At 39.4% G+C, this 25,547-nt stretch overlaps 1 protein-coding gene across 1 annotated transcript in view; it reads left to right on the top strand.

The window, feature by feature from the left end:
* MICU2 (mitochondrial calcium uptake 2) overlaps nucleotides 1–25,547 on the top strand; it is a 137,764-nt gene that overhangs the window by 94,825 nt on the left and 17,392 nt on the right. The window contains exons 7-8 of the mRNA XM_027064533.2: nucleotides 12,556–12,618; nucleotides 23,474–23,571. Of these exons, the coding sequence (XP_026920334.2) occupies nucleotides 12,556–12,618; nucleotides 23,474–23,571 (161 nt within the window). The remainder of the gene's footprint in view (nucleotides 1–12,555; nucleotides 12,619–23,473; nucleotides 23,572–25,547) is intronic.

Genomic DNA, 25,547 nt, shown 5'->3' with positions numbered 1-25,547 from the left:
TGTTGGTATCAATGTAAAATAGACTGATACATATATGTTTTACACACACACACACACACACAGACACATATATATATACATACATACACACATGCATACAGGCCGATACATGTAAGCTTCCTGGTGACCACAAAGCAAAAATCATAGTAGATACACAAAAGACAATGAGAATGGAATCTAAACACTAAAAGATGGCATGTAACCATGAGGAAGAGAGAGAAGAAGGAAGAAACAAAGAACTACAAAACAACCAGAAAACAATCAACAAAATGACAGTAATAAATACCTATCTATAATTACTTTAAATGCAAAGGGCCTAAATTATTAAGAAAAGATACAGAGTGCCTGAATGGATTTAAAAAAAAAGAGAGAGAGAGACCCATCTATATATCGCCTACAAGAGACACATTTCCAATCTAAGACACACAGACTAAAAAGTGAAGAGACAGAAAAAGATAGTTCATGCAAATGGAAACCAGAAGAAAGATAATAAGTAGCTTTACTTACATCAGACAAAATAGACTTTAAAAGAAACTTTAACCAAAGACAAAGATGGGCATTACATAATGATAAAGTATTCAATCCAGCAAGAAGATAGAACATTTGTGCACTGAACATAGGAGCAACTAAATATATGAATATAAATCTATAAAGCAATATTAACAGACATGAAGGGAGGAATCAACAGCAATACAATCATAGTAGAGGACTTTAATACCCCCTTTACATCAGTGGAAAGCCCATCCAAAGTCATTAAGTAAACATCAGCCTTAAACAACACATTAGACCAGATGGACTTGATATACACAGATATTCCATCCAATAGCAGCAGAATACACGTTCTTCTTAAGTGCATATGGAATATTCTCCAGGATCGGTCACAAAATGAGTCTCAAATTTAAGAACATTGAAATCATATCAGGCACTTTTCAGGCCACTCTGATATGAAACAAGAAATCAGTCACAAAAACAAAACTAGAAAAATCACAGATGTTTGGAAATTGAACAGTGTGCTACTGAACAACCAATGGGTCAATGAAGAAATTAAAGGAAAAATAAAAAATACCTTGAGACAAATGAAAATGAAAATACAAACAAAGCAAAATCTAACTTTATGGTAATACGGGCCTGTCTTAAGAAAAAATCTTAATCTAACTTTACACCTAAAGGATCTAGAAAAAGAGGAACAAAGGAAGCCCAAAATTAGTAGAAGGAAGAAGGAGGAAAATAATTAAGAATCAGAGAAGAAATAAATGAAATGAAGACTAGAAAGACAATAGACGAAATCAATCAAACTAAGAGTTGGTTCTTTAAAGAGAACTACATGGGGTGCCCGGGTGGCTCAGTCGTTTAAGCGTCCCAGCTTCAGCAAGGTCATGATCTCGCAGTTCGTGCGTTTGAGCCCTACATCGGGCTCTCTGCTGTCAGCGCAGAGCCTGGAGCCTGCTTCGGAATCTGTGTCTCCCTCTTTCTCTGCCCCTTCCCCACTCTTGCTTTGTCTCTTCCTCTCTCAAAAATAAATAAACACTAAAAAAAATTGTAATAAAAATAAAGAGAACTAAAAAATTGACAAACCTTTGGATAGCCTCATCCAGAAAGAAGTGCTCAAATAAGTAAAATCAGAAGTGAAAGAAGGGAGGTTACATCTGATAACCACAGAAATAGAAGGAATCGTAAGAGACATCTATGAAGAATTATGCTCCCAGCAGACTGAACAACTAGAAGAAATGGATAAATTCCTAGAAACATACAATCATCTAAGTGTGAGTTGTGAAGAAATAGAAAATCTGAATTAAACTGATTACCAGAACAGAGACTGAATCAGTAATCAGAAACTTTTCAACAAACAAAAGTTCAGGACCAGATGGCTTTACTGGTGAATTCTCCCAAACATTCAAAGAACATTTAATACTTGTACTTCTGAAATTCTTCTTTTAAGAAATTGAAGAGGAGAATGCTTCCAAACTCATTTTACAAGACGACCAACATTATCCTGGCACTAAAACCAAACAAGGATATGGGGCGTCTGGGTGGCTTAGTCGGTTGAGCGTCCGACTTCGGCTCAGGTCATGATCCCGCAGTCTGTGGGTTCGAGCCCCGTGTCGGGCTCTGGGCTGACAGCTCAGAGCCTGGAGCCTGCTTCGGAATCTACGTCTCCCTCTCTCTCTGCCCCTCCCCTGCTCATGCTCTATCTCTCTCTCTCTCTCTGTCTCAAAAATAAACATGAAAAAAAAATTTTTTAAACCAAATAAGGACACCACAAAGAAAGGAAGGAGAAAAGGAAACACAGAAGGGAGGGAAGGTAAGAGGAAAGAAAAAGAGAAGAGAAAAGGATAGAAAAGAAAAGAAATGAAAAGAAAAGGAGAAAATCATAGGCCAATATCCTCGATGAACATAGATGCAAAAATCCTCAACAAAATACTATCAAACTGAGTCCAGTAATACATTAAAAAATATCATAATCATGTTCAAGTGAGATGGACTTCAGGGGTGCAAGGATGTTTCAGCATCTGCAAACCAATTTACATGGTACACCACATCAACAAAATGAAGGATAAAAATCATGGAATCCTCTCAACAGATACAGAAAAAGCATTTGACAAAATTCAACATCGACTTAGGATAAAAAGTCTCTACAAAGTGGGTATAGAGGGAACCTACCTCAACATAATAAGGCCAGATATTACAAACCCACAGCCAACATCATGCTTAATGGTAAGAAGCTGAAAGCCTCTCCTCTAAGATCAGGAATAAAACAAGGGTGCCCACGCTCACTACTTTTATTCAGCATAGTATTGGAAGTCCCAGCTGGAGCCATCACTGCCGCTGTACGTGGACAGCACTATTTTATGTATAGAAAAATACTAAAGACTTTGTTGGTCAGAAACAAATTCAGTAAGGGTGAGGATAGAAAATCAGCGTGCAGGAACCTGTTGATGTTTTTGTACACTAACAATGAACTCTCAGAAAAATTAGGAAAAAGTTCCATTTAAAACTGTATGAAAAAGAATAAAATACCTGGTAATAAATTTAACCAAGGAGGTGAAAGACCTGTAATCTGAAAACCACAATACATTAGTGAAAGAAATCAAAGAAGACAAATAAATGGAAAGATATTCCATGCTCATGAATTGGAAGAATTAATATTGCTAAAATGTCCCTATTACCCAAAGCAGTCTATAAATTGAATGCAATCCCTACCAAAATTCCAGTGACATTTTTCATAAAAACAGAACAGTCCTAAAATTTATTTGGAACCACAGAAGATTTCTAATAGCCAAAGCAACCTTGCATAAGAAAATCAAAGCTGGAATTATCATGCTGCCTGATTTCAAACCATTGCAAATCTACACTACAATATTGGCATAAAAGCAGATGCATAGATCAGTGAGACAGAAGAAAGAGCCCAGGTATAAAGCCATGCATATATGGTCAGTTAAATCATGACAAAGGAGTCAAGAATATATAATCAGGAAAAGACACTCTCTTCAGTAAATGGTACTGGGAAAACCGGACAGCTACATGCAAAAGAATGAAACTAACTATACCATTGTCTTCCACCATACACAAAATTGACTCAAAATGCATTAAAGATTTGAATATAAGACCAGAAAGTATAAAACTTCTAGAAGAAAACATAGGCATTTAGCTCCTTGACATTGCTCTTAGCAAAAAAAAAAAAAAAAAAAAAAAAAAAAAAAAAAATATATATATATATATATATATATATATATATATAATACTGCAAAGGGAATGGCAACAAGGTATAAATAAACAAATGAACTACATCAAACTAAAAGGCTTCTTGCACAACACAGGAAACCATCAACACAACAAAAAGGCAGTCTGTTGACTCGGAGAAAATATTTGCAAATCATATTCTGGTAAGAGGTTAATATCCAAAACGTGTAAAGAACTCGTTCGGTTCAACACACACACAAAAGCAAAAGCAAACAATCTGTTTTAGAAAATGAGCGGAGAATCTGAATAAGCATTTTTCCAAATAAGACATGCAGATGGCCCACAGACACATGATAAGATGCTCAACATCACTAGTTATCAGGGAAGCACAAATCAAAACCACAAGGAGATACCACCTCACACCTGTCAGGATGGCTGTCGTCAGAAAGGCAAGTGGAAGTGCTGGCAAGGATACAGAGAAAGGGAACACTTGTGCGTCGTCGGTGCAGATGCAAGTCGGTGCAGCCGCTGAGGAAAACAGTATGGAAGATTCTCCAAAAACCGAAATCAGAACTATTCTATGATTCGGCAGTTCTACTTGTAGGTATTTACCCCAAGAAAATGAAAACACTAGTTCAGACATCTGTTTGTCTCAGCGTTGTTCACTATAGTCAAGCTATGGAAACAACCAGCATGTTCATCAGTGGATGAATGGCTGAAGAAGTACTACGTGTGTGTAATGCAGTATTACCCAGCCGTGAAAAAGAAGGCCGTCTTGCCTTTTGTGCCAACATGGATGGACCTTCAGGATATGTTCATGCTTCGCAAACTAAGAGAAAAACAAACACCACATGGTTTTACTTATACGTGGAATCTAGAAAACAAAACAAATGAACAAACAAAACAAGACTCCTAGACAGAGAGAACAGATTGGTGGTTGCCAGAGGAGAGTGGTTGGAGAGGTGAGTGAAACGGGAGAAGGGGATCAAGACGTACAAATTTTCAGTCATAAAATAAGTAAGTCATGGGGATATGGTATACAGCATTGTGGCTGTAGTCAGTAACATTGTATTGCATATTATGTAACTCTGTATGATAACGGAGGAAAACAAGATTTATCGTGGTGATCATTTCACAGAGTATACAAATATCAGGTCATTATGTTGTGTACCTGAAACTAATGAGTGCTATGTCAGTTATACCTCACTTTATTTTTTTCCCATCGTAAGTGCACTCCTTGATCCCCATCACCCATTTCACCCATCCTCCCATCCACCCCTCTCTGGTAACCATCAGTTTGTTCTTTATAGTTAAGAGACTGTTTCTTGGTTTGTCTCTCTCCTTTGTTTTTTTTTTCTTTGTTCATTTGTTTTGCTTCTTAAATTCCGCATATGAATAAGATCATAATTATACCTCAATTTAAAAAATTACAGCATAGAGTAAAAGGACATTTACACTAATTATTTGAATAATTATTTCATTTCCATGGTCATTCTATTAGGAAGCTTCAGCATGTAACATTTTATATTTGAAATTTTATTCAACAAACCTGACAGTTCTCAGATCAGAACATATTTAAAGGGTATGGGATATTTGTTTTGTTTTATAAATTATCTGAATGTTTCTCCAGTAAATTTTACTTATTGCTGTTCCTACCATAAGTTCTAATGCATAATGAGAGTAAGTGATGAAAATTACTTTAATCCCCAAAACATAGACGTAACAAAGCAATATGGACAGCAAATACAAAAATAACAGGAAATATGTTAATATAAAGCCTCTTAAAAATGTCCTAAAACGTGCATTTCCTCCATTTGTTCCTTTTGGGTTCTGTAGTGTATTCACATTTCATTAATATCCAGACCTAGAAACTGTGAAGTTAGTGCTTAATTCTCTATCCCAAAAACAAGTAAAATGCAACTCTCTGAATAAGCTGTTTCTGTCAGATAATAATAAACAATACCAGCAATGATCAAAGCTGGCGGTAGATAATCCACTTAATCTTTACCTTGATAGATAGCACATCTGCTTATTTGGGCCAAGTGCCAGGGCTTTAGAGCAATTTCTTTAAACAATAGCCTAATGACAAGTCTGTTTACTAGTGTGAATTTCTCCGTAGGTGGTCCTTTCATTTCACATCGATTCCATACTGGCAAGAAGGCTTTTGCTCTTCATATAGTAGTGTTATAACTTTATCACGCTAAATATACCTGCTAGAGTTACTAGTAAGTACATGTAAAAGCCTTCACTAGAATTTATTCTTCTTGATTTTCAGGTCATGTTCTTGTTTCAGAATTTAAACTCTCATGATTGTGAAAGCAAAAATAAGTTAAATAACCCTATATACATTTCTTCATTTTCGGCCTGTAATTGAGAATCCGGATCAATATAAATTTAAATAGCTTGCAGTACTGTAGTAATCCTAGAATTTGTATTTGGTGAATGTGCTTGTGTATTCTGACCACTTTACTTTCTGTTTCTCTCAAAGCACCCTGATTTCTGCCACCAACTGTCGTTTTCCGTCTGCCTAGAACGTCCTATCCCCATTCCTTTGGTAGCTTTTAGCAGGCAGATCTCAGCCCAAATGTCAGGTGCTCACAACCACCCACCCAGAATCAACCTAGCAGTGACCCAGCAGTCTCAGAGTCCTGTTACCCCACTTTTGTTTTATCTCACTCTAGTCCTACACTTGACATTATCCGAAATTCTCTTGCTGATTTGTTCACTGTTATCTCTGGTCCGTTAGAATGGAAGTTTCGTGACAGCAAGGATATTATCTGTCCTTAACTGCTATATTCTCAACACTTAGAACGGCACTTCCATTGCATGCTAGGCACTTAGCGTATTGTAGCATGAATCTGTGTCATGTACAGCCATTTCAGAAAGTGTCTGAGGAAACCAGAGAGTCCTTCTGGCAGAAGTGAATACCGCTGACCTTTGAACAGCGTGGGTCTGAGCTACACAGGTCCAGCTACACGCAGATTGTTTTTACAGCACTGTAAATGTACTTTCTCTTCCTTATGATTTTCTCAATATTTAAGAAATATTTAAGAATATCTTTAGCTTACTTTATTGTAAGAATACAGTATATAATGCACACAACATACAAAATACGTTTATGGTATCAGTAATGCTTTCAGTCAACAATAGACTATTAGTAAGTTTTGGGGGACTCAAAAGTTATGCGCAGATTTTCGACTACACAGGTTTGGCACCCCAGCCTCTGTGTCTCTGCTCTTTCAAATGGAGCTTTTACTGTAGAACGAAATATATAGCAGTATAGTCTTCAGACTACAGTGAGACCTGGTATAAGCCTCTCCCTGAGTACAGACTGAAATATGGCAGATGCGACACTAACATGACAAGGGTTTCCTTTTTTATTATTTTATTTTACATTTTTTTGACCGTCGTTGACACACAGTGCTACATTAGTTCCAGGTGGACAGCACAGTGCTTCAGCAACGCTGTGTTACGTTGTGGCCGCTCACCCTGAGTGGAGTTAACCACCTGTCATCATGCCGTGCTATCACAGTGCCATTAACTGTATTCCCTTTGCTTTTATTTTCATGACTCACTCTTTCCATAACTAGCAGCCTGTATCTCCTGCTCCCTTTCGCCCAGGTGCCGTCCCCCCATTGCCCTCCCCTCTGGCAACCATCAATTTGTTCTGTGTATTTATACATCTGATTCTGCTTGTTCGTCTATTCATTTGTTTTGTTTTTTAAGTTCCAATATAAGTGAGATCATACGGTGTGTCTTCCTCTGACTTACTTCACTTAGCTTAATACCCTCTGGGTCCATCCATGTTGTCACAGATAGTAAGATCTTGTCCTTTTTATTGCCTAAATAATATTCCATTGTATGTTTATCCCACATCTTTATCAGTTCATCTGTGGATGGACACTTGGGTTGCTTCTGTATCTTGGCTATTATAAAGAATGCTGCACTAAACATAGGGGTGTACATATCTTTTCAAAGTAGTGTTTTTGTTTTCTTTGAATGAATACCCAGTGGTGGAATTATTGGATTAGGTGGTGTTTCTGGTTTTAATTTTTTGAGACACCTCCATACTGTTTTACCAATTTACCAACAGTGCACGAGGGTTCCTCTTCTCTGCGTCCTCGCCAATACTCACTGTCTCTTCATATGGCAAGCTTTATCTTTATGCTTTGTGCTTTAGGACAGACCCTTATTGTTCTAAATTCCCCACCATACTGGAACAAGCCAATATTGTAATACGCCTCCTAAAAAATTCTCATTTCAGTGAACTAATCCTATTTGCTTTTTTTTGTTTGTAACTATTTAATGACTGTGTGAAGATTATAACAGCTATATTAAATGTCATAATAAAAGAAATGTTTTAAGTTTTGTACAAAAAAGTATAATCCTTAGGGTAACATCTGTTTTTACTTTTAAATTGTTACCTGTATGATAAATTTTGAATAATTTTCAGTACTGGATCTAATTTTAGAACTTGAAGAGGGTCCAAATTACCAATGTTAGAAATGAAAAGAAGATAACACCACAGATTCTGCAAATATCAGAGGACTAAAATGGAATATTGTGAACAGCTTATTCACATGTGACTCAGATGAACTGGACAAATGCCTTAGAAAAAAAAAATACTTACCAGAAGTAAGAGATAGAAATCTGAATAGCCCTTTACAAATGAATTTAATTTATCAGAAACTTTCCCACAAAGAAATGTTCAGGCCCAGATGGTTTTACTGGTGAAATCTGTCAAGCATTTAAGGAGGAAGAAGTGTCAGATTTTCACAAAGTCTTGCAGAAAATACAAGAAAATGGAACAATTCCCTCTCATAACTGGCATATCCCTGATAACTAAAATTTGGCAAAGATCTAACAAGAAAAGTAAATTATAGACCAAATTTCATCATAAACAAAGATACAAAATACTTAGAGCAAGACACATTGTATACTATATAAAAAACGCACCAAAATCAAGTGATATTTATGCAGAGAATAGAAATTTGTTTAATGATTAAAAATCAACTCAGCTCAATCCATCAGATTGACAGTAACGTAGAGATCAACATGACCCTATCACTATATGCATATAAAGCATTCAATAGAATAAGCACGTTCATGACAAAACTCAGCAAAGTAGAAACAGAAGAAAACTTTTTCAGTCTGATAGAGGGTGTTTACAAAAGGCTTAAAGGTGACATCATGATACAAGATTAAATACAGGGGCGCCTGGGGGGCTCAGTCGGTTAAGCGTCCGACTTCAGCTCAGGTCATGATCTCGCAGTCTGTGAGTTGAAACCCCGCGTCGAGCTCTGTGCTGACAGCTCGGAGCCTGGAGCCTGCTTCACATTCTGTGTCTCCCTCTCTCTCTCTGCTCCTGCCCTGCTCGTGCTCTGTCTCTCTTTCTTCTCTCAAAAATAAATAAAGATTTTTAAAAAAAGATTAAATATGGAATGTTGTCCCTTTATGATCAGAAAGAAGGCAAGGATGTATTTTCATATCTCTTCTATTCAACACTTTACTGGTGATTCTAATGGTAATAGCAATACAGGTTGGGGGAAAAGGGATAGAAGATTGGAAAGGAAGAAGTAAATTTGACTTTATTCACAGACAACATGATTGTGCGTAGATAACTCTAAGTGATCAACAAGAAAAGGAAAGCCTATTATAACCAAAAACAAATTTAGGAAGATCAATATGGAGAAATCAATTGTATTTCCATATACTAGTAACATAGTTGGAAAATGAAATGAAAATCAGTTCTCCTTTGCATGATATCAAATAACATACAGTAAGTAGAAACAAATTTAACAAAAACCACTCACCAAAAACTTCAGACACTGCCACCAGAAATTCAAAGAGACTTAAATAAATGGAGGAATATACCATGGAAATGGTTAGAAGATTCAGTCGTGTTAAGATGTCAGTTCTTCCCAAATTGGTCTAAAGATTTAACTTTCCCAAGCGAAATCCCAGCAGGCTTTTTTTTTTTTTTTTTGGTAGAAAGTACAAGCTGATATTAAAGTGGATGTGCAAAGGCAGAGAACCTAAAACACTGCAATCAGTTTTGAAAAATAAGAACAAATCTGGATAACTCACACTCCCTGACTTAAGACTTATTGCAAAGCTACAGTAATGGTAACAGTGTGATATTGACTTAAGGATGGGCAAGTAGATCAATGGAGGATAATAAAGAACCGACACTTAGATGGTCCTTAATTCTCAATAAAGTCTCCAACCCAGTTCATAGAAAAGAAAAGGTCTTTTCAATAAATGACCCTAGAACAATTGGATATGTATATGAAAAAAACAGTTACGACCCCTGCTCGCACCATATGTAGGCATAGCTTGGAGACACCTCCCCCCCTCTCTGTCTCTTCCCACCTCACACTCTGTCTCTGTCTCTCTCAAAAATAAATAAATGTTAAAAATTAAAAAAAAAAAAAGGAAGAAAATGAATAGGCGAACTGTAGGATGGGAGAAAATATTTTCCAAACATATATCTGACAAAGGACTCATTCAGAATATATAAAGAACTTTTACCACTTAAATACTTAGAGTTCAGAAGGAATTAACTGTTCCCCTCCTAGGAATTCATCCAAGAGAAATACTAAAACATACATTCACATACATAAAATAAGAATTATGCAAGAAAGTGTATGGCAGAGATCTGCTGTACAAACGTAGTGCATATAGTTAAGACTATGGTGTTGTACATTTAAAAAGTGAAGAAGGGCACCTGGGTGGCTCAGTCGGTTAAGCATCAACTTCCGCTTATGTCATGATCTCACGGTTTGTGGGTTCCAGCCCCGCATCGGGCTCTGTGCAGATAGCTCAGAGCCTGGAGCCTGCTTCAGATTCTGTCTCTCTCTCTCTCTCAAAAATAAACATGAAGGGGCAACTGGGTGGCTCAGTCGGTTGAGCGTCCGACTTCGGCTCAGGTCGTGATCTCAGTTTGTGAGTTCGAGCCCCGCATCAGGCTCTGTGCTAACAGCTCGGAGCCTGGAGCCTGCTTCAGATTCTGTGTCTCCCTCTCTCTCTCTGCCCCTCCCCTGCTCATGCTCTGTCTCTCAATAATAAATAAACGTTAAAAAAAATGTTTTTAATAAAAAAATAAACATGAAAAAAAGTTTAAAAAAAAAGAAGGTACATCACATGCTAAGTGTTCTTAGACCAAGGGAAAAGGAAACAGGGACACGAATCTTTTGGAAGTGATGGATATGTTTATTACCTTGATTGTGGTGATGTATCTCAGATGCATGCATGTGTCCAAACTCATCAAGAGGTTTATACATCAATGCGTGCAATTTTTTGTATATTAAGTATACTTCAGTAAAGCCGGGGGTGGTGGGGAAAGAAAATTTATGGGAGCTTGATTCACAGTAGTCAAACACTAGAGACAATGCAAACATCTGCCAACAAGTGAATGGACAAGTAGTGATCTATTCAGACAATGGGACACAACTCAACAATAAAAACAGACTACTTCTATTCAAACGTAAATGAATCTCAACACCGTTATGCAGAGAGAAGGTTGATAGCACAAAAGAATACATACTATCATTTATTTGATATCATTTATTTGAATTTCTAAAATAAGTGAAACTCATTTAGATGGAGGCAAACAGTCAGAACTCTAATATTCCTCTGTGGGGATGAAGAGAGAAAGGATTGACTGAGAAGAGACACAAAGAACTTTCTGAGAAAATAGAAATGTTCTATACCAGGGTAGGAGGATGGGTTACTCAGGTATATCCACTTGTCAAAATTGTATGGCCATAATTTGTACATTCAATGTATATAAATTTTTCCTCAAGAGCTATAAATAACAATTGAAAAGGAATTGGGAATGGGCAGAATCCTGATGATTGTTGAAGGTGAATAATGTGCGGTTTATTACAGAGTTCTCTTTGCTGTGTTTGAAATTTTCCATCATAAAAATTTTTTAAGGTAGTGCAGTAAGCAAAGGGAGAAAGATATTGAAGTTGGCGTTGTACTATTTGATTGTCAGCTTAAAAAATAAGGGTAAAACAAATGAAGACTTTTCAACACTTTTTCTCTAAGATAAGTATGAGGGAGGAGATGTGGAAAAGTTTGAGGGACTTAGAGATAAACTGTTTACCTAAAACAAACGTCATAGAGGCAGCCGAACTTGAGATGATTAATTTGGAATTTACCAATTTTCAGATTATTAACAAAGAAGTAGCCTAGGGGAAAAAAATGAGTGAAGGTTTGTCTCCTAATCCGTTCAAATCCATAGTTTCAGATTTTGTCTGCACTTAATTTTTGTTTTAAACCTTTTTTTTTTTAATTTGCTTTCCTTTTGAGGATTGGTACAAATGACTCTGAAAGGTAGGTTTCTAAATGTACTCAGTCTCAAGGTACTATTCACAATTTTATTAACGACAGAAATGTAAGTTTTTAAATTATTTTCATGTTTATGAGTGCATATGGGGAAGAAGACCATTTGTATGATATAAGTGGCTTTTTAAGAGCTACATACTTGAAAATGTGGCCATAAATTATCAATGATACAAAAATTAATTATGAATGAAAATTCTGTTGAAGAATGAGGATAATTGTGAAATTCTTATAGAGTGATATCTTTAGAATATGTATGTATTAAGTAAACTAGCTTTCTTAGGAGGAAAAAATGATTCAAATTATAAAAATGGTAACATTAATACTTGCATATCAGTTTTTCCTTCGATTCCTACCTGATTTAAGAAAAAATAAATAACACTATTAGCTATAATGCAGAAGGAGTTTAAGTTAATATTTAACAACTCGTATATGTTTTAAAAGGAAAACTTAGTATCTTTTTCTTAGACTATTTTGAAAAGTCCAGTAGATACACATCTGAATTCATGTCTGCCATCTTTCCAGCTGCAGAAGATCATAAGCAAACAAGATGATTTGAAGACAACAGCCAATGAAACGGAGTGCCAGGTATGTGCAGATAAACTCATATTTCCAGACAGATGATATTTACAGTAGCTTCTCTATTTGTTACATAAACATCCCGACAGAGTTGGGAAACTTATCCGTAACTTTATTTGTCCAAACACCTTGAAGCAATGCGCTGCTATCCTGTAGGAAGTCAGAAGGCAGTTACCGTGTTTTAAGTGGCCAGATTTACACTGGCTTTTAATAAACATGGTTAGTAAGTTCCAAAAGCAAATATTGTAGGTAAATCAACACAGTTAATATGGTATAAAATGTTACCCTTTATTTATTTTTTTAAGTTTATTTATTATTTTTAGGAGAGAGAGTGAGAGCAGGGGAGGGGCAGAGAGAGAGAAGGAGACACAGAATCGGAAGCAGGCCCCAGGCTCCAAGCTGTCGGCACAGAGCCCGACGCGGGGCTCGAACCCACGAACCGTGACATCATGACCTGAGGCGAAGTCGGACCCTTACCCGACTTAGCCACTCAGGCGCCCCTAAAATGTTACCCTTTAAAATAAATACCATACTCTATACCAGAAGCATGAAGTAGAATGTGTTTTGATGTGGCTTATATTAATGGCACTGAATGTTTAATAACTGACTAGTTGTTAAGGTATATGAAAAGTAAAGGTTAAGACTCTAAAGGTCTAGGGAATAAAATATGTAGCATGGGGAACATAGTCGTTTCTTGATAGGGTCGTACGGCGACAAGTGGCAGCCATGCTTGTGGGCGTGGCATAATGTACAGAGACGTTGAAGCCCTGTGGTTCCCCGAGACTAATGCAACATTGGGGGTCAACTAGGCACAGATAGACAAATTCAAAACCAAAAACGAAAATACTTAAAAGAACATACATGAAAGAAACTATAACCACGAATTTTAACTGAGGAACATAAGAGAAGATTGGAATACATAAAAAGAGACGCTTTATTCTTAGCTAGGAATAGTGAGCACTGTAAAGTAGCCAGGTCCCACGAAATCAGTCTGTGAATTCCATACAGTCTGGGTCAGAACTCAACGGCTGAGAAATTGGTTTGGGTTTGGCGTGTTTGGGTTTTGGGTGGATTTGGGGCGATACTGGTTAGAGAGGAAGTGGATGCAGGTAAGAGGTGTTCAAAAACTTTGCAAAATGGTCCTTAACTTCATCTAGAAGAATAAATATGAGAGGGAATAAGAACATTCTGGAAAATGCAGGTAATGAGAGGGATAATGAAGTGGTGTAGTGAGAAATAGAATGGTCAGAATACAAACCCAAAGACATATGCCTGTGGGTATACAATGTAGATATTTTAAATCAGTGGGAAAAAAACGAATTACCAAAGTACTTTTCAGCGACCCAGAAGCCTGGAGGTCTTCCCCGCTCTCCTTACCCCTCCCATCCAGTTAGTCACTAGTTGCTGCCTCCTCCATCCCTTTGGCTTCTGTTTCCACCACTGTCATTATCAGACCAGCTTCGTTTCCCACTCGACTTACTGCAGGGGCCTCCTGACTGACCTCTCTGCATCCACCTGGGTCATTTTTTTTCAATTACTCAATTTATTTTTTAATTTACATCCAAGTTAGCATGTAGTGCACTACTGATTTCAGGAGTAGATCCCAGTGATTCATCCCCTTTGTATCACACCCAGTGCTCATCCCAACAAGTGTCGTCCTTAATGCCCCTCCCCCACTTAGCCCATCCCCCCTCCCACCACCCCTCCAGCAACCCTCAGTTTGTTCTCTGTATTTAAGAGTCTCTTCTGTTTTGTCCCCCTCCCTGTTTTTATATTATTTTTGCTTCCCTTCCCTATGTTCATCTGTTTTGTATCTTAAATTCCACATATGAGTGAAGTCATATGATATTTGTCTTTCTCTGACTAATTTCAGATAGCCTAGCATAATACTCTGTAATTCCATCCACGTTGTTGCAAATGGCAAGATTTCATTCTTTTTGATCACTGAATAATACTCCATTGTGTGTGTGTGTGTGTGTGTGTGTGTGTGTGTGTGTACACCACATCTGTATCCATTCATCCATCAATGGGCATTTGGGCTCTTTCCATACTTTGGCTGTTGTTGAAAGCACTGCTATAAACATTGGGGTGCATGTGCCTCCTTGAAACAGCACACCTATGTCATTTCTAGTTCATTTTTCACATTATAGACAGGTGACCTAAAAGCACAAGTAAAATGTGACTGCCCTCAGGCCAGCCATTCTTCCAGCCTCCAGCTGTCCCATTTTCTCTGTAGTATATACCACAGTGGTTAAGAACTCAGGCCCAGGAAGACTGTTCAAATGCTGCTTCATCTGTTAATAGCTGTGTGGCTCTGGGCAAATTAGTTTACTTCTCTTTGCATAAAATTGAGTTTCTTCATTGTAAAGTGAGAATAATAGTAATCTACCTCAGGTGTTTTTGAGGACTAAATTAGTTAATATATTTAAATCTCTTAGAACTATGCTTAACACATAAGCGATATATATGCATTTGCTATTATATTTATTATTACTGCTTTCTACACCCCAGCCATACAGCACCATGCTCTGTTGTTCCTGTTTGCAAAGTTTATTCCCACTTCTCTTTATCTGTAACTTTTTTATTTATTTCGAGAGAGGGTGCCAATGAACGAGGGGCAGAGAGGACAAGAGAGAGAATCCTGTGCGGGCTCTGCTCTGTCAGTGCAAAGCCCAAAGCGGGGCTCGAGCTCACCCGCCGTGGGGCTTGAGCTCATGAGCTGAGATCGTGACCTGAGCAGAAGTCGGATGCTTAACCGACCGAGCCACCCAGGTGCCCCCCCACCACCACTTCGTATTTTCTTAACTTCAGTTCAAACCTTAGATCTCCATTTAAATGGTATTTTTCTTAGGAAAGCCTGCCCTGAGCTGCCCTCATAGCTCCTTGAATTTCTTCCCCATACTTCCATGGTTGGATTACTATTTTTAATAACTTGTTTAATGCCCAGTTACCCACGAGGAACAGGAAACCATGGAGCCCCAAGGCCTGACATCGTGTCTGACACATGATGGGCATTCACTACATCCTTGTATGTGACTGACTCCTGGGGTGACTGGCTGAACAGTTCTGAGTGTGTATCTCAGTTCTCATAGCAAAATAAATTCCAAAGAGGTCAAAAATAATGTCAAAGTCAAACTGTGGAAATACTTTAGAACGGGTGGGGCTCTTCTCTCAAGATAGCGGCGTAGGAAAATGCAGAACGCAGCCCATCCCACACGGACACGAACCCGTAAGTGCACATGGGTCATGTCCCTGTGAGGAAGATCTGAAACTGGAAGAACTGTTTCCCCACAACAAAAGACAGACCGTTGAGATGGTGGGAGAGGCAGAGATAGGGTCTCACCCAAACCCCACCCCGACACTGCAGCATAACAGTGAGGGTTCTCACCAGTCCAGTGCTTCTCCCAGAAAAGTGACGCAAGACACCCCTGTCCCTGGGACCTGACCCAGAGAGACGAGCCCCCAAAACACCTGGCTTAAAAAATGCAAAGGGCCGACATCCCAGGGGCCCGAAGTGCTACAGGAAACCGAGATTCCCCTTTTAAGGAACTCACATGCAGTCTCGCCCTACCCACGACCCAGCAGAAAAATAGCAGTTTGGAAAGCACCACGGCTATAAAAGAAACCAGTTGATAATCTAAGAACATCTGTTGGGAGAGCAAGGGACCATCGAAACTCTCCCCGGGGACAGAGGTGCTGGCAGAAGCCAACTTTGCACGCTCCACCTACCCTGCTAGCACCCGTGGGTGGGCTCAGAGGCGGCACCCTCCTCCTGCATTGCTAAGACGGGTGGGGGCAAGCGGTCACCATACCATCCCACTGCCTCGAGGAAGCTGGAGAGCACACAAGGGCTCACTGCCCCCCTCCCTAGCTGGGGCAGGCAGGCACAACATCCATGGCACCCTCTCACTCCCTAGATAAAGCTGGGGAGTGGGGACCGTTGCAGCACTCCCCCACTGGCCGGGCTGTCCTTTTCCCAGCTTAAAGCCAGCATGCGTGCACAGACAAGAAGGCCTCCCACGACACTCCTGAAGTCCACAGCTCTGTAGTCAAGACATCTTCCCCTGCTTGTCTGAAGCCAGCAAGCATGCCCTGCCCCGTACACCTTGCCTAGCTAACGCCAGCAGGTGCATGCAGTCCACACGGGCCACCACGCAATCACCTGGCCCTGGTGGCCGAAGTGGCCAACAATCCTGAGCGCCACAGGAACGCTAACACAGTTCTTGGCAGACCACCACCATCAGGGCACTGCATAGACAGCAGACTGAAACACAGCCCGTCTTCTGGAAAAAAGGCCCATGTACTTAGCTCGGAGCTTCAGTCTAAGGGACAGGCTTCGGGTTTCCCATGCATATATAGATGAAGGAGGTGCTCCCAGAGAACCTAAGCAGGGGCACACCATCCTTGCACACCCCCTCGGCCTTCCAGGTCTCAACTCTGAGAAAGGAGCTTTTACACTTATCTGGAACCCCAATTTTTTACAGCTGCCACCCAGGGGGCACCTCTAAATCTCCTGGTCTGGAGGCAGCAGGGACTGTGATTGTAGCCCCACCGGACTATATATACTTTTATATTTTAAAACTTTTTTTTTTAAATGTTCAATTATTTTTGAGAGAGAGAGAGACAGAGCACAAGTCAGGGAGGGGCAGAGAGAGAGGGAGACACAGAATCCGAAGCAGGCTCCAGGGTCTGAGCTGTCAGCACAGAGCCTGACGGGGGGCTTAAACTCACGAACCGTGAGATCGTGACCTGAGCCGAAGTCGGACGCTTAACCGACGGAGCCACCGAGGCACCCCTATACTTTTATACGTTAAAAGCTGCTGCCTAAGAGTGTGCTTCCAGTCAACGTGAAACTCGGTGTAAATGAGACTCCTCTCTTGAAACAGGCAGGTCTTGGCACACCCTAACACCAGGGACATATCAAGAACGAATCAGGTGGTTTAGACAATTACAAAGGTTCAAGAGACAGCAAAGAGCAAGGTTGGAAGAGAAATTTCATCACCTACACAGGGCACTACTTGAAGACTGAGAGCTGTTTCACCTAATACACAGAAACACACCGAGAGTCAAGCAAAATGAAGAAACAGAGAAATATGTTCCAAACAGAAAAGTATGACAAAACCTCAGAAAAACACCTTAATGAGATGGAGAAAAGTAATCTAAAAAAGAATTTAAGGTAATGGACATAAAAATGCTCATAGAACAGGTCCTGGGTGGCTCAGTCAGTTAAGTGGCCAACTTCAGCTCAGGTCATGACCTCACGTTTCACGAGTTCAAGCCCCACATCAGGCTCTGTGCTGACAGCTCAGAGCCTGGAGCCTGCTTCAGATTCTGTGTCTCCCTCTCTCTCTGCCCTTCCCCCACTCACACTCTGTCTCTCTCTCAAAAAGTGAGTAAACATTTGGAGGGGGAAAAAATGCTCAAAGAACTTGGGGGGAGAATGGATGAACACAGTGAGAGCTTCAACAAAGAGATAGTATAAGAAAGGACCAAGAGGGGTTCAGTGGCAGACTAGATGAAACAGAACAGATCAGTGACCTAGAAGACTGCAGTAGAACTCACCAAAGCAGAGTAATGAAAAGGAAGGAAGTTTTAAAAAATGAAGGTAACTTGAGGAACCTCTCAGACAACATCAAATAGAATAACACTTACATTATAAGGTCCCAGGAGAAGAGAGAGGAGAGACCAGGAAAGTATTTGAAGAAATAATGGCTAAAAACTTCCCTCACCAGAAGGAAATAGACATGTAAGTCCAGAAGGCTCAGAGGGTTCCAAATAAGAGGAGTCCAAAGAGATCCACACCAAGACACATTATAATTAAAATGTCAAAAGTTAAAGAGAGAATCTTAAAAGCAGAAAGAGAAAAACAAATTGTTACATACAAGGGAAATCCCATAAGGTTATCAGGAGATTTCTTGGCAGAAACTTTTTGCAGACCAAAAGAGAGTGGCATGGCATATTCAAAGTGGTGAAAGGAAAACATCTTTGAACTAGGAGTGCAGGCACATGTCAAATATTACAAAAGATTGAATCAGTAATCAGAAACCTCCTAAGAAAAGTCCAGGACCAGATGGCTTCATTGGTGAATTCTACCAAACATTCAAAGAACATTTAATGGCTATACTTCTCAAACTCTTCAAAAACATTGAAAAGGAGGGAAGCTCCCAAGTTCATTTTGCAAGGCCAGCATTACCCTGATACCAAAACTGAAGAAGGACACAGGGAAGGAAGGAAGGAAGGAAGGAAGGAAGGAAGGAAGGAAGGAAGGAAGGAAGGAAGGAAGGAAGGAAGGAAGGAAGGAAGGAAAATGAAAGAAAATGAAAGTAAATAAAATAAAATTACAGGCCAGTATGCCTGATGAACATACATGCAGAAATCAACAAAATATTAACAGGCCAAAATAACAATACATCAAAAACATCTTACATCACGATCAAGTGGGATTTATTCCAGGGATGCAAGTGTGGTCAGCATCCACAAATCGATCAAGACGGTATACACATCAGCAAAATGGAGGATAAAAATCATATTATTTTTGTGAATGCACAAAAAAGCATTTGAGAAAATTTAACATCCATTTATGAGAAAAACTCAACAAAATGGATATAAAGGGAATGTACTCCAACATCACAAAGGCCGTAAATGACAGACCCACAACTATCATCATCCTCAATGGTGAAAAGCTAAAAGCTTCTCGTCTAAGATCAGGAACGAGATAAGGATGCCTACTCATGCCCCTTTGATTCAACATAGTATTGGAAGTCCTAGCCAGAACAACTAGGAAAGAAAAAAATCAGTGACATCCAAATTGGAAAGGAAAAAGTAAAACTTTCACTATTTGCAGACAGCATGATATTGTGTATGGAAAAAGACTCTACAAAAAAAAAAAAAAAAAAAAAAACTGTCAGAACTAATAAGTGAATTCAATAAAGTTACAAGATACAAAATTAATATACAAAATTAAGATCTGTTGCATTTCTGTACACTAACAAAATATCAGGAAAATCAAGAAAATAATCCCACTTACAATTGCATTAATAAGAATGAAAAACTTAGGAATAAATTGAACTAAGGAGGTGAAAGACCTATACACTGAAAACCACAAGACACTGATGAAAGAAATTGAAGATGACACAAATAAATGGGAAGATATTTTGTGTCAGGGGTTAGAAAAATCAATGTTGTTAAATGTCCATAAACCCAAAGCAATCTACAAATGCATTGCGATCCCTGTCAAAGTTCCAATGACATTTTTTGCCGGATTGGAATAATTCCATAACTTACGTGGAAGTAACCACAAAAGACCCCAAATAGCCAAAGCACGGTGTTAAGAAAGAACAACAAAGCCAGAGGTTACTGTGCCTGGTTTCAAATGGGATTATAAAGCTATAATAATCAAAACCGTGTAGTATTGCCACAAAAATGGACACAGAGGACAATGGAACTAGACGTGTAGATAACCCACAAATAAACCCACATGTATGTGGTCAGGTAATTTTCAACAAAGGAGGCAAGAAAATACAATGGGGAAGAGGCAGTCAGTCTATTTAGTAAACAGTGTTGGGGAAATTGGAGAGCTACCACACACAAAATAATGAAGCTGGACCACATACAAAAAATTAACTCAAAATGGATTCAAGACTTGCATGTAAGACCTAAAGCCATAAAATGCCCAAGAAGAAAACATAAGCAATAAGCTCCTTGACATCAGTCCTAGTAATTTTTTTTTTTATCTGACTCCAAAGGCAAAGGAAACAAAAGCAAAAATAAACAAACGGGACTACATCGAACCAAAAAGCTTCTGTACAGCAAAGGAAACCCTCAACCAAACAGAGAAGCAACCTATGAATGTCAGAAGATATTTGAGAATCATATATCTGAATGAGGGTTAACGTCCAGAATATATATATAGAAAGAACTCATATGACTCAATAGGAAAAATAATCCAGTTAAAACATGGACAGAGGATTTGCATAGACATTTTTGTACAGAAGACACACAGATATCCAACAGGCACATGAAAAGTTGCTCGACATCCTTATCACCAAGGAAATGCAAATCAGAGCCATAATGAGATAGCACCTACACCTGTCAGAATGGCTAGTATCAAAATGACAAGAAATAACAAAATGCTGGCAAGGATTTGGAGAAAAGAGAACCTCGTGCATTGTTGGGATCGTAAATTGGTGCGGCCACTATGGAAAACCACTTGGAGGTTCCTCAAAATTGAAAGTAGAACTACAGTATGATCCAGCAACTCCGCTACTGAGTATCTGTCCAAAGAAAACAAACGCTAATTCAGAAAGGTGTGTGTACCCCTTTTGTTTCATTGCAGCACTATTTTCAAAGCCAAAGTGTGGAAACAACTTAAGTGTCCATTGAGAGATGAGTGGATAAAGAAAATGTGGTTTATATACCCAGTACTGTTCAGCCATAAGAAAATATTGCCATTTGCCACAACATGGATGGACCTTGAGGGTATCATTCTAAGTAGTATAAGTCGGAGCAAGACAAATACTACAGGATTGCACTTATATATGTAATCTAAAAAACAGGACAGAACCCCAAGATTCATAGATACAGAGAACAAGTTGGTGGTTGCGGGAGGGGACGGTGTGTTTTGGGGGGAGTGACACAGGATCAAGAAGTACATACTTTGAGACTCTTTATTTTGGCTCAGGTCATGATGTCACGGTTGTGAGACTGAGCCCCACATCAGGCTCCACGCTGAGGGTGGATTCTCTCTCTCCCTCCCTCTCTCTGCCCCTCCCCTGCTCGTGGGCATGTGTGTGTACTCTCTCTCTCAAAATAAACATTAAAAAAAAATAAGATAAAAATGGAGAGGCAGGCAAACCATAAGAGGCTCTTAAGTACATCCAAGTGACTAAAATAAAATAACTGACAATCGCACTGGCCACCAGATGCAGGGAAGCCGGATCACTCGTCCACGGCTGGTGGGAACGTAAAATGATGCTGCTGCTCCGATAAAATGGTAACTGCACGCCTGGCCATCCGTCCCAAAGAAATAAAAACCGTGCTCACACTAACACCTGTCCACAGAGGTTTCGAGCAGCTTTATTTGTCATAGCCCCAAACTGGAAACAACCCAGATGTCCTTCAACAGGTGAATGGTTCAACTGGTAATCCATACAGCGGAACACTGTCCTACAAGAAACAAGAACAAACGATTGATACGGCAACAGCCTGAGTGACTATCCAGAGAATTAAAATGCCAATACCGGAAGGCTACATACTGAGTCCACGTATGTGGCGTTTTGAAATGACAAAATTATAGAAAAGGAAGTTGATTAGTGGTTGCCAGAGGTCAAAGAGAGGGTCGGGGCTGGAGAGAAGTCAGTGTGGCCACAAGAGCAGATGAAGGGTCATCATGGTGAAGAAAATGTTCTTCTGTGTGTTGACTGTATCGAGTTATCTGATGATGTTTTGCAAGATGTCATCAGTCACCCCTGAAGGAAACTGAGTAAAGGGTACAAGAGATCGTTCTGCATTATTTTGTACCATTGCATGTGAATCTACCATTATCTCAAAATACAAGAAACTTCTAATGTAAATAAGGGGCTTATGGGGACACGCATTTGTTCCTTGTATTATGTGTTACGGACCGCAAGACTGGATGTTCTGTGTCTTTTGCTGATTTGTTCTGTTTCCTGCTGTGGTGCCTGTGCTTAGTTGTCTTCCTGTTTCTTTCGTTCCTGCCCATGCCCTGCCCAGACCTCATCGCTGCAGTGGAGCACAAATGGAACTCTCTCTGCTACTCTTCCCACCTGATCTGGAGCTAATTTATCTTTGTCCTTCTCTGCTGCTGGCATTGCATTTAGGTGCGCTGTTCCATGCACAAAAGGGGTGGAGGCAAGGGGGAGGAGACTCCCCTGGGCAAATGCAGCCCTTGCTGAAGAGCCTGTGTTCTGTTGATCTTCCTGATCTCCTTAAGGCTCTGAGGCACAGCTCACTCCTCCCCGCCGAAGTACATTCAACTCTGTGGGCTTAGGGTTGGTCCCTCTGTAACATAGTCCCCTGAAAGAGTCTGTGCCCTCGAGACCTCCTTCCCTCTGCATAAGTCTCCCCAAGCTCTAGAGGAGCTTCTTTTGGAGTTGGCCTTACTTGTCCCCACTACTCTGCTGTCACTAAATTAACGTTTTTAATGAATTTCTAATGTAATAGTCTCAGTGCCACTGCTATTTCTGAGAAGTAGGATTAGAAGGTAGGATTAGGGGACATGGGGACCATACAGCACCTGAATCTGGTGTTTCTTTCTCCAACTGCCCCTTTTCAAAATATTTGGTTTAAATTTGTAACCCTTTTTGTTTTGTTGCAGCTGATCATCTTTTTAGCAGTTTTGTTATTGTTGTTTATTTTGTTAGAGATTTGAAGGAGGAAGAATCCATGAATCTGCTTTACTCATTAATCGAATTCTTACCTATTAGTTTTGTAATTATGAAAAGCAGATGCTTTTCAAGTATTTCTAATATTCAGCAAAAACTCAAAGACCTTCTGGCTTTAGTGCTCAGTCCTGCTTCATTAAAAAATGCCTAGAGATCACATTTTGAAATAATTTTTTTTTCACTATTCTAAGCTTTCTTTTTGGACTGATCTAAGATTTTGTTTACTGCTGAAGTCCATCTTGAGTATTTGGAGAATTTTAGCCCTCGTTGTTTTTCTCCTGCTTGAGCAAAGACAATTACAGAATTGTATGATGCGAAGTAACAGATAGGATGGCCACATCTCATTCTTCCACCCCTATTACGAGAATCTTTTATGGATATTGTCCTAAGAGTTCCAGGCTACAAGGTCCATTTTTGTTCTTGGTTATAATTACTTGGAATTATCGTCTCATTTTTTATAGGAACCAACAGTGAAAGAACCTGAAATTACCACAACCCTTCAGATACTTTTCTTTGGAAAAAGAGGAGAAAGAAAACTTCATTATAGAGAATTTCGAAGGTAAATGTAAATATTTATATTCATTTAGGGAAATTTATAGCTAAGAAGTGACAAAACAACTGAATATACTCCTCTCACAGATCTGCAGACAGTAACACTGAACATCTTATGCAGAACTATATAGTATTTATCTCTGAGAACAAAACCTATGAAATATAAACTAAAGTACTCTCCTCAAAAATATCTAACCTATATGAAAAGTAATATCTGTTTTATAGCATACCATAATTTTTTTTAAGTCAATGCTGTCATAGATGTATAGAGTTGTCTGGTAACACAGGTCACTAATGTACTGGTTTGGAGTTGGGGAGTGGGTGATCAGGGGAGGCTTTCTGAAGGAAATGGTGCATAAACTGAACCTTGACAGATGAGCAGGAATACCCAGGCAAAAATGGTTTGGCAGGAAAGCATCTGAGGGAGCGAGAACAGCGTTAGAAAAGACGTAGAGGCATGAAAATGTATGGTTTGTAAAGGGAATTATAAGCAGTCGCATCTAGAGTAGTAAATGGAAGGTGGTGTGGTGAAAGGTGAGAAGAGAAGCTGGAGAAGGGTGTGCTTGCCTGTGGAAGATTTTGTACTCCACGGGATCAAGCTTGAATTGACTCGGCGATGGAAGATCCTGAAGGGTGATGCCTGAAGGATACCTGGTCAGATGTGCCCATCGTTGTGTGTGGTAGCAGAATAAAGGATAGATTTTATGCGAGAGAAGACCATTCAAATATCCCAGACAAGAAATGATGAGAGCCTTGAACCAATGTAGTAACAAGGATTTTGAAGTGGGAGAGTTTTTAAGACATAGTTAGGACATAAGATTGTAGGACCCAGAGGCGCCTGGGTGGCTCAGTTGGTTAAGCATCTGACTCTTGGATTCAGCTCAGGTCACGGTCTCACAGTTCATGAGTTCAAACCCCACGTCGGGCTCTGAGCCGACAGCCCGGAGCCTGCTTGGGGTTCTCTCTCTCCCTCTCTCTCTGCCCCTCCCCTGCACATGCTCTCTCTGTCTCTCAAAATAAATAAATAAACTTAAAAAGAAATTTTGTAGGGCCCAGTGATTGAGGAATGAGGAATGCCCAAGTTTCTGAATTCTGTCCAATCATAATGTACCCCATAGCTGAACTCCAGTAAGTCATTTAACCTCTCTACAATAGTTTTTCTCGACAAACATTTTTTAAAATGTCTTTTCTTATACTTGAAAAATATTACTGTCTCAACACTTCTTAAAATTTCAAAATAAATACCATGATTTAAAGCCAAGCCAGGCTATTATATCAGCTGTACTTATTCAGACTAATACACCACTTCCCCTTCACTTTAAGATTCCCTAAACTAGTTAATTTTAAAGGTGTTCTGGGAAGCAAATGAAATAGAAGTATTTATAAATAAATTAACTAAGAAATGTAAAAACAGTTAAGAGTATCTATTAAAACAATTAAATATTTAGTTTATGTAGATTCCCAAATTGTAATGAGTGGGGAAAGGTGTAACATTAGGTAGGAAGAAAGGGACCTCCAGGAAGGCAGGCTGCAGCTGCAAGGGGGAACCTGGCTGAGGAATTGGCAAAGGCAGCAGAGTTTGGGGAAAAAGAGGTTAAGATAAAAGTATTCTGGACCTGCCCAGTCTAGGTGCCATGCATGAAATCTCACAAACTTTCTGATAAGGTCCCAATAAAAAGTCAGGGACAAAAATCCTCGGCGGCCACCCAGTTGCGACCCCTCTCACTCTTGAGAGCTTTATACTTTCTCTCAATAAACTCTATTGCTTTACTCAAAAAAAAAAAAAAAGGTGTTCTAACTTTAATTTTCTTTAAACAGAATAATTTTATTTAAAATTCTTACTTTAAAAAAATGTTTATTTATTTTTGGAGACAGAGACAGAGCATGAGTAGGGCAGGGGCAGGGAGAGAGGGAGACACAGAATCCCAAGCAGGCACCAGGCTCCGAGCTGTCAGCACAGAGCCGGACGCAGGGCTCGAACTC

This window comes from Acinonyx jubatus, chromosome A1, assembly GCF_027475565.1.
Source record: "Acinonyx jubatus isolate Ajub_Pintada_27869175 chromosome A1, VMU_Ajub_asm_v1.0, whole genome shotgun sequence".
NCBI lineage: Eukaryota > Metazoa > Chordata > Mammalia > Carnivora > Felidae > Acinonyx > Acinonyx jubatus.
The sequence above is the reverse complement of the archived record's forward strand: the minus strand, read 5'-3'. Positions and strand labels throughout refer to the sequence as shown.